Raw genomic sequence first — 15500 nt, 5'->3', positions numbered from 1 at the left:
AATTTTATACTTTGTACCTGACGCTTGACATATGCAGTCAGCCTATTTACTATGCAGGGGCCCAAAGTGGCTAGCACTAGAATCACAATGATAGGACCGGCTACGGTCGCTATTATGTTGGTTATCCACGGTGGGAAGGAGAACATTTGCTCCGCCCACCCTAGAGCTCCTTGTCTTAGTCTCTCTCTTTCTTGTATGCCTCTTTGGAGTTCCGCTAAGTTTTGTCTAACTACCCCAGACTTATTGGCGTACAAGCAGCATTGCTCTCCCAGGGCCAAGCACAGTCCTCCTTTTTAGCAAGCAAGAGGTCTAGTCCTCTGCGATTTTGGAGAGCTACTTCAGCTAATGAGTCCATTGAACTCTCTAAGGCCTCAATAGCATTTTGGACTCTTTTTATTTTTTTATCTACCTGTTGAGATAGCATATTGTATTGGTGTATGCTAACTCCCATGGACGCAGCACTCATCCCGAGGGCTGAGAATACACTGATCCCAGCCATAATAGGGAGGGCTGGACTTCTCTTATTGATCTGGTGACTGGCTGAGATGAGAGCCCGGTTCCCTTCTTCCTCGGAGTGCCAGTAGATTCTAGGCAGAACCTGGGTTAGTACACACACCTCATCTTGGTCAACAACGAACTTTTTTTGAAATCATACAAGGGAACCATCCTGAAGTACAAGCCCACCAATGGCTGGCCGGGGCTATTAGGGGAGTAGCGTCACCAGCTCCTGTGATGCGATAAGAGTGAGAAAGGTCGCAATACTCAGGGGCTGTGTGGCTAAAATGATATATGCAGGTACCAGTTATCCCCTCTAAACTGGTGCCTTTCCATAGCGATTGGGGAAGGAGCATTTTGCATCTAGAGGGATCGGAGGCTAGTTTATCAGTGACCGTGATGTAGCCCTCATAGAAGGGGGGCTCTGGGGACATGCACAGCCAGCATGGGATTTTTAAATCGCTATCAAGGGAACTGTTAAGTAGCTCAGCTGCTACTTCCAAAGGTTGGAATATTTCCGCTATCATTGAAGGTGGGGCGGAGGCTTTGGGCTCAGTCTGTGCCCGTCTAGACCTTCTCAAACCAGTTTTTGTAGCCCTTGTTGAAGGTTGCATCGAGGTTGGATCGAAGCTAGGCACTCTAATCTCTATCCAGTATGGGATGCCCCCTTTCCCCCTCCATTTACACAGCTTTATCTGGGGCTGGTCTGTGTGGTAAATGCTCCCATTGTATGTGGCCTCAGTCACTTTAGTCGTCGGAGTGTGCCTCCGGGGTCGACTGAGTGGGAAATTAATGGGTGCCTTCTGAGTGGGGGCTGTCACTGGGCGGCGTCCTCTCCTGTAAATGACTACAGGAGGCTTTCTAGGTGGCTTGTATAAGATATTGATACTAATTCCAGGATCATGTCCAGATTTATAAATTTTAACAGCGTAAGTAAGTCCCTGCCCCAGCCACCTAAAATCCGTTGGATTTAGAAAGGTCAGCTGGACTGGGTTACAAGTATAAACACCATAACAGTTTTTGTTTCCTATGTACTTGACAGCGAGATACTTTTCAGAGTTATAGTATCCATCTAGGCCTCCTGTGACACATGACCACGAATAACAATATTGATGTTTTGGATCGGAGGCACAGTACACATTATAATTGGGGTCAGGCTGGTTTTTAGGACATACATACAGGGATGCCTGCTTGAGTTGGAACATAACTTGCAGAGCTTTAGGCCCACGGCCCGAGCAGAGGTTACGGTGGACCGACCCACCTACCCTGCCAGTTGGGCTGTCATCATTAATTATTATCCCATTGAAAAGTATACATAGGTCAATGGTGACTTGATTTATCGTGCCTTTAGCTCTCCCTAGTTCCCTTTTAGTTTTCTCGTCTGAAACAATCCAGTCCCCATTCCCGGGGTTTACAATTATAATCGAGCACCAAGCCAAATACCATAGTACAGACATAATTTTATGGCTGAGAGTCCTTTACAAACTTTAACTTTAATGGGTTACCAGTCCGTTGTACTGTCCATCGGGGACCCTTTTCGTCGTCTGTAGCTTCCAGTGGTTTGACTTGTGTGTGGTGGATCCACGCAGTCTTTCTTGCTACCTTGACGGAGGTGGGAGTGCTGAGCACCACGGTGAACGGTCCCTCCCAGCGCGGCTCAAGCGAATCCCGGTGGTGTCGTCGCACCAGGACCGACGTTCCTGGCTCAATTGACGCTTGGGGCAGCGTTCCCAAGGGGGGGTTCGGATGTTTTTGTCTGAACAGCCGGTGAATTGAGGTCAGTACAGGCTGGAGACTCTGTAAGGACTTAATGAGATCTTGGTTAGTTACTTCGGCTAATTTGTCTTCTGACAACTTAGGAACTATAGGTGGGGGTCTCCCGAACATAGCCTCAAAGGGGGAGATCCCAGAAATATATGGGGTGCATCTGGCCCTCAGCAATGCAAAGGGAAGAAGGCTCACCCAATTGTCACCAGTTTTTAAAGACAGCTTAGTCAAAGCGTCCTTAATGGTCCGGTTTATGCGCTCTACTTGTCCCGAGCTTTGTGGCCGATAGGCACAATGGAGTTTCCAACTGATTTTCAATACTTGGGCTAACTTTTGAGTAACTTGGGCTATAAAAGCCGGGCCATTGTCGGACCCCATTGATAATGGGAGGCCAAATCGGGGTATAATCTCATGTAGTAGCTTTTTAACTATAACCAGGGCTGACTCAGACTTAGTGGGGAAGGCCTCTACCCAGCCAGTGAATGTGTCTACCATCACCAGGAGATAGCGGTGTCCCTGCAAGCCAGGTTTTACCATATCCGTGAAGTCCACTTTCCAGTGTTCTCCTGGGGAGGTTCCTCGATACCGGGTGGTTTCCAGTGGAGGTTTCCTGGTTGGGTTGACCAACAAACACTGTGGACATCTAGAGCTCAGAGAGGCAGTTAGTTTGGAGAGCTTTGGAATGAAAAATCGATCTCTGAACAATTCTGCTAGTTTAGTTCCTCCTAAATGAGTAGCCTGATGAGCTTGCTGCAAAAGCTCTCGTCCTAGTGCTTCGGGTAACAGCACTCGCTTGTCGGGCAGCTGATACCAGCCCCCTGGAGTGCGGGGTTTGGCTCCAAGTTGAGATGCTAGCTGTAAATCTGTCTTCGAATAAACAGGCTCTGACAAGGCTTGAGGGACTAGCATCAGGGCAGTCATTTCCTCTGCAGGCCCCTCTGATGTGGTTGCTATTTTTCGGGCAGCCTGATCGGCCAAATTGTTTCCTATGATGATGGGGTCATCTCCCACTTGGTGTGCCTTGCAATGAATAATAGCGACTTGCTGAGGTAGCCAGACAGCTGCTAGCAAGTCTAGGATCTGTGGGGCATTTTTAATCTTAGTCCCGGCCGAGGTCAAGAGACCGCGTTCATGGTAAATAGCTCCATGTACATGTACAGTAGCAAAAGCATATCTGCTGTCTGTGTAGATGTTTACCCTCTTTCCTGAGGCTAGCTTTAATGCCTCTGTCAGAGCAATGAGCTCTGCCTTTTGGGCAGAAGTGCCAGGCTCTAACTGCTTAGCCCAGAGTACCTCTTTCTCGGTGGTCACTGCTGCGCCGGCCACTCGCCTCCCGTCCTGAATGAAACTGCTTCCGTCGGTGAAATAATTGTAAGCGTCCTTAAAAGGCTGGTCGGTTAGATCAGCTCGCAAGTTCTGCTGTAACTCGAGAATGTCAGCACACTCATGGAGAGGCATCTGTTGGTTTTCTGGGTTATCGTCGGGCATGAGAGTGGCTGGGTTTAGAGCTGAGGAGGTCTTGAAAACTACTGATTCTGGGTCTAGAAGCAAGGCCTGATAGTGTAGAATTCTGGCATTTGAAAGCCATTTTTCTGGGGGGGTTTTAATAAGAGTCTCTAGGCTGTGGGAGGTTACCACAGAAATCTTTTGTCCAAAAGTGAGCTTCTTAGCCTCTTTGAGTAGCATTGCCACAGCGGCCAAAATTTTCAGGCACGGAGGCCACCCTCCTGCCACTGGGTCGAGTCTTTTAGAAAGATAGGCTATAGGTCTCTTCCAAGGGCCAATATCTTGAGTCAGAACCCCTTTTGCTATGCCTCTGAGTTCATCTACGAACAAGGTGAAGGGTTTAGTAACATCAGGGAGCCCCAGGGCTGGAGCCTCAGTCAGAGCTCGCTTGAGCTGTTGGAAAGCCTGCTCGCACTCATCTGTCCAGTCGAGCGACTTTTGAGTCTCTCCCTTTAAAGAGTCATACAATGGGCGAGCGATTTCAGTAAAGTTTAGAATCCATAGTCTGCAGTATCCGACAGCTCCCAGAAACTCCCGCACCTGTTTCTTAGTTTCTGGGGATGGGATTTGTAATATGGCTTGGATTCTTTCTTTTGATAAAGTCCTCTTTCCTTTTTGTAATTTATAGCCCAGGTAAGTCACGGCCTGGCGACACAGTTGAGCCTTTTTAGCCGAGACTTTATAGCCTAATCGTCCCAAAGTCTTTAACAACTCCTCAGTTGCCTCTTGACATGTTTCTAGGGACGTTGAGGCTATCAACAAATCATCTACATATTGAAGGAGCACTATCTCGGGGTGTTTCTCTCTAAATCCTAAGAGATCTCTTGCTAACGCCTCGTCAAAAAGGGTGGGAGAGTTCTTGTAGCCCTGAGGTAAACGTGTCCAGGTCAGCTGTTCCTTTACCCCTGTATCTGGGTCAGTCCACTCGAAGGCAAATAGGGGTTGACTCACCGGAGCAAGAGGCAGGGTGAAGAAGGCATCCTTCAAGTCCAGGACAGAGTACCAGGTGTTCTCCGGATTAAGGAGGCTGAGCAGGGTGTAAGGATTTGGCACTGTTGGGTGTAGAGTCAGCACTCGTCTATTAACCTCTCGGAGATCCTGTACAGGGCGATAGTCATTCGTCCCCGGTTTCTGAACTGGGAGCAAGGGCGAGTTCCAGGGAGAGACACAAGGAATGAGAATATTATTGTCTCTTAGTCTCTGTATGTGGACTTTAATTCCTTTCCGGGCTTGCAGGCTTATTGGGTATTGCCTTAAGCAGATGGGGCGTGCCTGAGGCAAGAGTTCTACCACATGGGGGACTTGGTTGACTGCTAGCCCTGGAGGGTTGTTTTCTGCCCAGACTTCTGGAATCTCCTGTTTCCATTTGTTCAGCAGTTCTAATTCTAAGTCAGTCCGTGACAACTCGGGTGCACCAGACAAACTTCCCAGCAGGCGGTAACTTTCTCCTTCTGGGACAAGAGCCAACACTCTAATACCCTCTGATTTTGAGGGGGTATCAGTCTCTAGCTTCAGTCTAGGTTCATTCGTAACAAAGTCAATTTGCACCTGTAATTTATGTAGAAGGTCCCGCCCTAAAAGGGGATCCGGGCACTCAGGGACCCAGAGAAAATCATGTTGGACCAGTCTATGTCCAGGTCGAGCCAGACTAGCTGTCACCTTTGGGTACGATTTTCGGCCCCCTGTAGCTCCTATCACATTGACAGATTGCTTGGTCAGTTTTCCTAATGGTTGAGTCAGCACAGAATAGGTAGCTCCTGTATCGACTAGGAAGTCCACCGGTTGCCCCCCCACTTGGAGAGTTATCCGGGGCTCGGGGGGTGGCGGCGAGCCCTGACCTCCTCATTTCTGAGACAACAGGGCCTTAGTCTCTCGTTCTGTCTTAGGCTTTAACTTTGGACAATCCTTACGCCAATGTCCCATCTCCTTACAGTACGCACATTGCTCTTTGTCTAGAGGAGGTCGCTTACCTCGAGCTTCCTTTTTCCTAGGGTTAGCTGACCTCTTGGCTTCTTTTTCGCAAAGTAATTCCAGTACTTTAGTCATCCTTTTGGTTGTTGTTTCTTGCAAGGTTTCCCTATTGTTGAAAACCTTTTGTGCGACCTCGACCAACTGGCTGAGAGGCATTCCCTCGAATCCCTCAAGCTTTTGTAACTTTCTCCTAATATCAGGGGCCGACTGGGACACAAAAGCAATATTAATTGCTCGTGCGTTCTCGGGTGCCATCGGATTGATTGGAGTATATAATCTATAGGTCTCTAAAAGGCGCTCTAAGAACACCGCTGGAGACTCATCGGCTAACTGCTGCACTGCACTCACTCGGGAAAGGTTGGTGGGCTTCTTAGCAGCCGCACGAAGTGCATCTAAGAGCCTCAGGCGATACTCATCGAGAGCCTTCTTACCTGCATCCGTGTTAGGGTCCCACTCGGGTCGGGAGGAGGGGAACAAGTGCTCAATTCGTTGCCGATCAGTGGATGGAGATCCATCCGGTTCTCGGACTCCCTTTTGCCCCAAAGCGCAGATTCGCATCCTTTCCTCAGCCGTGAAAAGGATGCGTAAGATCTGCTGGCAGTCATCCCAAGTGGGAAGGTGGGTGGAGAAAACAGACTCTATAAGGCTAATCAGAGATTCTGGGTCCTTCGAGAAAGGGGGGTTCTGACTTTTCCAGTTATAGAGGTCAGAGAAAGAAAAGGGGGTGTACACAAACATGGAGCCCCCACTCGGGGCTGGGACCTCCCGCAGAGGACACAGTGGCGCTGCCTCGTGGCCCTGTTCCAGAGGTCCCTCTGGTCGAGCGTGGCGGCGGGTTCGAATGGGCCGAGGCGGGGAGGACGAGGTGGAGTCAGGTTGTGGCTCAGGGGCAGGATACGGGGGAGGGGGTAAGGGAAGGATGTCTAGCGGGTCGGAGAAGTCTTCGCTCGGAGGTAAGACTGGAGGTGCGTTGGGCTTGGAGGTCTCCTCTTCAGCCTTGGATTTCGGTTTGAGGGCTGCTAGGACTCCATTCGGAAGTGGCTCAATCCAAGGGGGAGCATCATAGATTGTATCTATCCAAGCCTGGATATAGACAATCTGATCGGGGTGAGCGGGGGGCCCAAATACATACTGGCGGACCGCTCGAGCTGTCTCCATATCAAAGGACCCAAAAGGGGGCCAGACTCCTTGGGTCCCCAGGGGCCACTCCTGTGTGACAAAGGTTGTTAGTCTGGCTTTGCGAACCCTTTCCCCATATCTCCCACCTCGCCTCTGGAATTCTTTAAAGTGGTCAATGACAAGGCTAAGGGGAGTGCTGGGAACAGATTCGTTCCGACCCATAATGGACTCGTTCTGACCCATAGCTGGTGGTGTCGCTGGTTTTGCTGGAAAAAAAACTTAAAAGGCAAAGTTAGGGTTAAACAGAAAAACTACAGAGACTAGGCAAACGGTCGGAATCACCTTTGCCCACTCCGAATTCCAGGAAGGAGCTCCTAAGAAAGAAGGCTCTGTTAGAGTTAGGTGACCAAAAAGGGGAACAATTAGAACAAATGAACACACAGACCGACACACAAGACGAGACAGGACAAGACAAGCTGCAGCAGAATGGCCTTTGCTCAAAAATTAGTCAAATTTTGGGATCTGGAGGAATTAACAAATTTAACTAATGAAGTGGTTCCCCACCCAGGCGGAGTCACAAATGGCAAAAACCAATTGACTTCGTCCTCGGGGGCTTCACTTCCCAAATTAAGGGCGTCCCCTTCCGAACGGAGTGGTTCCTCACCCGGGGCAGATTCACAGATGGACAGAATTTGTCCGACAAACCAACTGACTCTGTCCTCGGGTGGTTCCCACTCCCAAATTGAGGGCGTCCCCTCAAAATTACAAATTGACCGCGGCCCAAACAAAACCTCCAGAGCACTTACTTTCAGATGTTCGGAAATGAGTCTGGAGTCTTGCTTCCATCCAGGGCGAGCCCCCAAATGTTATAACGTGGGCCCCGGTATAAAGTCCACGGAAACAAGAGTCCAAAACTTAAGTGGCAAAGGCTTTATTGAGCCAGTCCTGGCGGCACAGTCTCTCCTAGATCAAACCAAAGACTGCGCGCCCCAGACTGGGGAAAGGGGTTTTTAAAAGTAAGGGAAAGTGGGGAGGAAACCTGTAAGGCCATTAAACCTGTTGACCCGCATCTGGAAACTGTATTGCTGTCCACTTAGCTCTGACAGTCCCGGGAGTTCCTGGTGTTGCTCAAATTACTCCCATCCTGCAGACTGACATTATCTCAGAGTGGCACATCTGCAGCAATATTTGGGGAAGAAAGTGGAGAGTTAATTATCCTAGGACAGCTTGTCTTCGCCAGTGAGTGCGAAGGGGTCACGAGTTATGAGATGCTGGAACTTAAGTTTTACAAAGATCTGATATCTAACCCATTGGTACATACAGAACAAAAGGAAAGCACCGATCGGGGTTTGGGCCACAGTATTTCCCGGTAATTTCTTTGAAGCTAAACAGTTCTTAAAATTGGGGCAGGCTCATTTTATGACAGATCATCACCAGGTCGGGGAGAGGTCACCAGAAACCCAAATTCTTTATGGCCCAGATAGGTGGGTGGGGGGGAGGCAATAAGGCGCGCTACAGAACAGGAAAACGGCGAGTATCTATCTTGTGGGAAGAGTAACTAAGGTTAGGTAAAAAGGTTAAACTCATGGGCAAATCTCCCTGCATATAAACACACTACTTCAAACAATGTGTAAATTAGTGGGCCTTCTTGTCTTCTTTAGTTCTTTAGCGAAGACTAGAGGCGCCTACCCGTGATTAACAGCCCTTGTTAGCTTGTTTTAGCACCACTCTTCTTGTTTGTAGAGGGCCGCTCCGTGATTAACATTTCAATTAAGTGAAATTCTTGCAATTCTTTACAGGGGAGAGTATTGCTCAACATATCAATTGGGTCACTTAACATATCAGTTAAGAAAAGAAAACATTTAGTAAGCCGCGGTACAGGTTTGCTATAATACACAAAATGATGAAGCTACTTTCTTAGAGTACAACACCTGGCACTGTGTCTCTTCCCACTGCCCTGGGAATGTCTGTTCCCCAGGGCTGGCTTAGAGATAAGCATGTGAGGGGTTGCCTGTTCCTTCCACTTACTGCTGTCTCTGGAGCTTGCAAATGCTTGAGATTCCTATTTCCTATTTATGCTTTTATGTTTGAAACACATTTAATGTCCCTTATCTTTTAGGAGTACAAAATAGTAAGCAGAGTTTTCAAACAGAGGTTCCTGGGAATGCCCCGAGCTGGGGATGCAGATTTACTCGCAGTCTGGATTCAGTTGGTATGAGCGGGGCTCCGGTACCTACATGTATGAGGGTTCCTCACCTCTACCCTTTGGTCAGAGGACCCTCATGAAGTGCTGCTCAGCCGCAGCACCTTCATGTCCTGACGGGGCCCTGGAGTGCAGACCTGAAGTCCCACCAGAATAGCGACGCTCTGGAAGGACCCCAGCTCCAAATTCCCGAGCTCCTTCACCTACTCACATGGACGACCTGGAGTCCTTGTGGTGTTGGTGCTTTCCAGAGCTCTGCCTGATGTGACTTCTCATGGAAATTTCTATAAAATGAATCCCATTTTCATCACCTTATATTCTGTGACATGGAGCTCCAGGGAAAACCTTGGGACCCGCACTTCTCCCATGACATGGAACTGTCTGAAGACCTGGACGTAGTTCCCCCACCTTTTCTCCATCCCTCAAAGCTGCAGAAGTCCAAGATAGGAAACTGGGCTGAGATCATAAATCAAAGTGGGACCTGCATAGCCACTGCCCTGGGTACGTGGACTGAGTCCAGGCTGTGGTACCAGACAGGGCTGACCATGTCCTCACACCATTCTTTACCAGCCATGTGACTAGAGCTCAGGGCTCACCACCACGTTTGGTACCCAGCAGTGTGCGTTCAGTACTCACTGAATGGCTAACCAAGAGTCAGGGCTCACATCTGTGGCATGGGGAATCTAATAAGAGGAGATACTTAGTGAGCGCTGGACTGAGTGTCCTTTTCAGTGCTGAACAGACAGTAACCTGGTCATCATAACAACCCTGTGAGATGGGTCATAGCATCTTCCTAGCGAATGGCTAAGGTCACATAGCCAGTGAGTGTTTGAACTGTGATTTGAAGCCAGGTGTCCAAAGCCCATGCTGTCTGTCTCCATCCAGGCAGCCAGGACATAATCCTCACCCTGCTGGGTTATTGTGAAGATTAAATAAAAGCATCTAGCACTGCGTGTGGCACATCCTAGACACCACCAAATCCAGCCTCTCGCACCCCTTGGAAGGCGGTAGGGAGCAACCGTGGAGGTCTGAGATACGTCAGCCCCAGAGGTCATGTGGATCTGAGAAGCCTCAGGATAAGAGCCAGATAGGGTTCCCATTCCTTCTTCCAAATAGAAAATCAGCCCTGCGGCTTCAGGCCCCTGACTGCGTCAGCCTGTGATTGCGGCTGCAGTAATTATAGCTGTGCAGTCCCGCTGGGCCCTGCCGTGCGGTGGCTGTTCCCAGCTGCAGGCTCAGCACCATCACTGGGGAAGCACCATCACTTGGAGAGGGGTGGGTTGGACTGTCGGAGGTCTAGTGAGTCCCCAGTTCTGATCCTGGAGTGGCTGATCTGGACCGCAGAGTGGCATCCAGCTGAGTATCTTACCCAAGGGCTCACAACTTTGGCTGAGCTGGGATGAGTGCAGGGTGTGGTGGCTTCAGATGCTACTGCCTAGAGAGGAGGCTCAGCGGAGTGGGAAGTATAACCGTGCCAGTGGGTCAGGGCTCACTGGATCAAAGGGCAATAGACTGTCAGGGCCAGGCGCTGTGTAGTTAGGTGGGGCAGTGATGGAGTCAGATTTAGGATCTGGAAGGCTCAAGAGGCAGATGGGATTCGGGGCCCCGATGGACTTCCTGGGACCTAGTGCCAGTTGGCTAGAAGCAGGGGACAGGACTGATTAGTGCCTGGGTCCTGTGTCCCCCATCACTAAGCCACACATGGATGTCTTTCTCTGCAGCCAGGCAAGTGTGTCCTGCAGAGAAGATGAGCTGTGGACCCACCAGTCACAAGTGTGTGCCTGCCTCGTGGCGCTGCGATGGAGAAAAGGACTGTGAGGGTGGAGCCGACGAGGCCGGCTGTGCTACCTGTGAGTCTGGGGCCAGCGCCCCGTGGTCTGCAGGCATGGCGGGTAGCCCTGGGTGAGGCGGCCACCTCTGGGGAGGGGCCTGCTGCCCTGGAGGCCTGGTAGGTGGGCAGGAAGCTATGAGAATCAGGACACTAGTAATGGCCCGGCACTTAAGAGACATTTTCTGGTTTCATCCTCACACCACCATTTTCATCTCATTTTGAGGGGTGAGGAAACTGAGGCTCAGACAAGGGAGGGAAGAGTGCCCGAGGCTGAATGACGGAATTGAGATGCAAACTCAGAACTGGACAGCAAAGCTTTGTACCATGCTTAACATCTCTTCATCCATTCCACAAGCCTCCTGCCCTGGGAGCGAAGGCAGGACTACGGAGGGGCGGCCTGTGGAGCAGTGATCTGAGCCAAGGCACTGGCAGTGACAGGGGCTAGCGCAGGGGCAGGGCGCGGGACAGATTCCTGAGGTGTGAAGGACTCCTGTTGCTGCACCCTCAGAGGGGAGCGCACGCACGTGTCACAGGGTGGGGAAGACCTTCCTCGCAGTCTCAGCAGGGACAGATGGAAGTGGTCACTGGGACCCTTCCACATCGCTGAGCTTTAAACACAGGATTATCTCCTTCCAGGGAGCAGCTCAGCTAGGCCTGGGCCTGCAGGCACTGTGACTTGACTCATTTCAGTCCAGTGTGTACCTGAGGGGTTCCGGACCTGGAGCCAGGAGCGGGAGGAAGAGGGAGATGACTCCTATGCGGTCCTGTCTCTTGGAGCCCATGATTTTAGGGAAACTGACGAGGCTGTGAGGCTAGTCTGAGATACAGGTGACCGCTCGAGAGCTATCACCAGGCACTTGTCCACCCTGGCTCTCAGCCCTTCTGCCCTGCACCAGCTTCTCAGTGTGCATCCTAGCTGTCCCCTGCGGCCTGGAGGAAAGGCTGTCTCTCCACGCATCTGAGTGGAAGCATCATGAGATTCTAAGTCTGGAGCTTTGATGGGTCTGAGGTGGGAAACCTCTAGACGGGTGGGGAGATCCTGGCTGTTACCAGCACTTTCAGAATCTCGTGGCCCTGGCTCAGTTCTTCAGCTGTTAAATTCTGTGAGGACTCACTGGCCCATGAGAGTCCTTTTTCTCTCTTACCCACCCCCCAAGAATCAGCTGAGTCCTCCACTATCAAATCCATCAGTCACTATTGCAAGAGGGCATGTCGGGACAGGGACATTCCTTATTATTTACAGGAAGCCAGAGTACCACAAGTTTTTATTGGCCTGTGCAGAGGGGAAAAAAAAAATATCCTCCCTTCTCCCATCTCTCAGAATCCTCTCTCAGAACTCTTCCATTCGTAAATTCTGGGAGCAGGCTCTCTGGCCTAGGGTTTGAACATTACCATCATTTTCAGAACCTCAGTGAGAACTCAGTATAAGAAGCATTTCCTATGGGGGCTTTCAGAGGGCACCAGATCCCTGACCCTGCACACTTACAAGCCAAGGCAGGACGGTTGCTGATCTGGGAATCAGCAGCATCTTGAGGGACGATGGCCCCGTGTCACATGTGCTCCAGGGCCCTAATATCCCAAAAGCCCAGAAGGAGAAAAAGAATGCAGCTGGAAGAAACTAGTGGAGCTGTCAGAACACATGACACGAGCTGCCTACACTGTGCAACCAGGGGCATCACTTTATATTCCGTAACAATGAAAATTGACATTTTTTTCCCCATCAGAAAACAGAAACATGGGCTCTGGGTGCCCCCACCTGGAGAAATCTGGCACTACCACCACCTTTTACTTGGAGTCATAGCCACTGTATCCCTCACCATCTTGGACCTCAGGGCCAATTCTTGGCCAGGGTCTGAAGACACAAAGGAGGGAAGGAGCTTGCTGGCTTGCGTTCCAGGAAGGGACAGGAAAACCAGGAAAGCTAAGGAAGATAGGAGAAAGGAAATGTCCCAAACCTGTGTTCTAGTCTGTCCCCATAGAACAATGATGTAAAGTCAGTCACTCTCCTCTCTGAGCCTTAACTTCCCTGTCTGTAGATTAGCAGTTGGCCTGGTTTTCTCCTAAGGTTCTTCCTACCTCTGAGCTCAAACCAGCTCTTCAAAGAGAGAGGAAGCCCAGGGCCTCGGGCAGTGCCAGGAAGTGTGCCCTTCGTTAGTGCACAGCCTTATCTGTTCCTCATACCCAGGCGACTGGTACCCACCCATTCCAGCCCTGCGGAGCTTCCTGCCAGGCACTGAGGATGAAGCCATTTCATGGTCATGGGCCAGATAGAGACGGCCAAGAAACTCAGACCCCTGGGCGGGTTGTGAAAGGGCAGAAGCAATGGGAGGTTTCCTAACAAGGGAAATATGCAGCATGTCATGGCAGAGGCAGAACTTGAGCCCTGGAAAGTTGAAAACTTGCTTAAACCTGTGGAGGCAGTGATGGTCAAGAGGTAGCTGCTAGAAGGTCGGGCAAACTGAACAAAGGCCCTGTGTGTGCTGGGCTGGGAAAGAGTCTGAGGTGGCTAGAGCTGGTATGGTCAGGAGGAAGCCATGGCCCAGGACTGAGGGTTCAGTCTGTGGAGAGCTTACCACAAGGCGCCGCCTCCAGACACCATGGCCTGAGCGTAGTGTCATGCTGCGTGTCACCTCCTGTCCTGCGAGGCGGGCTGTGTGCTCCAGTTTTAGCCCCAGGAACCCACTCATGTACTTACACAAGACAGCTGGACAGGCTCAGCACAGACAAGTGGGTTGTCTAGGGTCACTCAGCTTGTCCATAGCAGGGCCCAGGGTGGAGGCCCTCTTCGCTGTCTGATCTTACCCCCCTCACTCAGGCCCCCAGCGGGACCTATTCCGGCTCACAGGTGAGGGTCAGTGGGCTGGGTTGGCAGAGGATGGGAGCTGGCCGGCCGACCGGCTCTCTGTCCTGCACAGTGTGTGCCCCACACGAGTTCCAGTGTGGCAACCGCTCGTGCCTGGCCTCTGTGTTCGTGTGTGACGGCGATGACGATTGCGGGGATGGCAGCGATGAGCGAGGCTGTGCGGACCTAGCCTGCGGGCCCCGGGAGTTCCACTGTGGCGACAGCAGTGGCTGCATCCCCGATCGCTGGGTCTGCGACCGCCAGTTTGACTGCGAGGATGGCTCAGACGAGGTGGCCGAGCACTGTGGCCGAGCAGGCCAGGGGACCACGTCTGCGCCCGCGGCCTGTGCTCCCAGCACCCAGTTCTCCTGCCGCAGCGGCGAGTGCATATACCTGGGCTGGCGCTGTGACGGCGACCATGACTGCAAGGACAAGTCGGACGAGGCCGACTGCCGTAAGCCCCCTCCACGGTGCCCACTGCCCTGGCACGCAGCAGCCAGGTGCAGACTTCCTTTGCTTGCTTTCTCCTCTTCCTCTGCTTGCCCCCATTTTCCTGGGGAGGAGGCTTCATAGAATTAAGTGACTGCTTAGGGGCTGGGGATTTAGCTCAGCGGCATAAGCACCTGCCTTGCAAGCAGGCGGTCGTGAGTTCGATCCCTGGTACCGGTAAAAATGAAAAAGACAAAAAAAAAAAAAAAAAAAAAAGAATTAAGTGACTGCTTGAAATCTCATGGCTGCTAGGCAGTGAGGCTCACGCGTACCCCCGGAAGCCAGGCACAGGCTTCACTGGTGCCAGTATCTCTGCCCTGGTGCCCTCCCTTCACATCTCCACTGACCATGAGGCACAATCAGGATGTTACACCCCCCATAGGACATCTTACTGTATTCCTGAGGTGTGTTCAGTCCTCTCTGGGCTCCGCTCCCACCCAGCACAGTACCTGGCCCAGGGAGATTTGGCAGAGTGGAGAGAGTCATGAGCACCATAACTCAACAGAAGGCCATGTTCTGCTCTGGGGGGAAGCGGCAGACAGGAAAACAGGGGCCCTGAGTTCTAGTCCTGGCTCCGCCTACCAGAGCGCTGTGTGACCCAGGCAAGGCCTTCCCCTCTCTGAGCTTCAGTCTCTGCATCTGTACCCTGAAGGTGCCTTGGCCAGGTGTCTTTTGAGGACTCCTTAAGGGCAGCCACTGGTTCTGTTCTTGCCTGGGGTGGATATGGCATATGTCCTGGTGCCACATTGACTCTGACTCTGTCCTTTTGTTTTCTCCCAGCGGTGCTGGCAACCTGCCGTGAAGACGAGTTCCAGTGTGGAGATGGGACATGTGTCCTTGAGATCAAACGCTGTAACCAGGCACGAGACTGTCCAGATGGGAGCGACGAAGCTGGCTGCCTGCAGGGTATGCATAGTGAGGACAGAGCCAGGGTCCTCTGAGGAAAGGCCCATACTGTCCACCAGGTTTGCAGAGAGAGTAGAAGTGGCAGAGGCTGCCCCTTGGTTCCCAAGATGTGTTCCTGCCCAGAGCATCCCTTCCCCCGTATCAGTCAGTTTCCTTCCTGTGGAGTCCTAGCGAAACCAGACCTGGGTTACTCAGGACTTCACAAGCTGAAAGACACATGAAAGGGCACTGCAGGAAGCCCAGCCTTCATCCTGCTTGCCCATGGCCAGGCTTTCCTCACTAGTTCTTGTGGTCACTGCCTGTCCCCTGCAGGAACAGAGACCCCGACCCACCAGCTAGGTGGTCAGCAAGGCACCTTTCCTCCCCAGGCT

General features: G+C 51.6%; 1 protein-coding gene across 13 annotated transcripts in view; it reads left to right on the top strand.

Moving 5' to 3' along the window:
• Nucleotides 1-15500, top strand: part of Lrp8 (LDL receptor related protein 8) — an 83974-nt gene that overhangs the window by 38573 nt on the left and 29901 nt on the right. For 8 of the 13 annotated variants that reach the window (XM_063236517.1, XM_063236514.1, XM_063236513.1 and 5 more), the window contains 3 exons: nucleotides 10783-10911; nucleotides 13808-14188; nucleotides 15004-15129. In XM_063236517.1, coding sequence (XP_063092587.1) covers nucleotides 10783-10911; nucleotides 13808-14188; nucleotides 15004-15129 — 636 coding nt within the window. The remainder of the gene's footprint in view (nucleotides 1-10782; nucleotides 10912-13807; nucleotides 14189-15003; nucleotides 15130-15500) is intronic. The other 5 variants (XM_063236521.1, XM_063236525.1, XM_063236523.1 and 2 more) reach the window with 1 other exon arrangement.

This window comes from Cavia porcellus, unplaced genomic scaffold (assembly GCF_034190915.1).
Source record: "Cavia porcellus strain 051 isolate PalLab524CR breed Dunkin Hartley unplaced genomic scaffold, mCavPor4.1 scaffold_25, whole genome shotgun sequence".
Lineage (NCBI taxonomy): Eukaryota > Metazoa > Chordata > Mammalia > Rodentia > Caviidae > Cavia > Cavia porcellus.
This window is presented reverse-complemented; position numbering and strand designations above follow the sequence as displayed.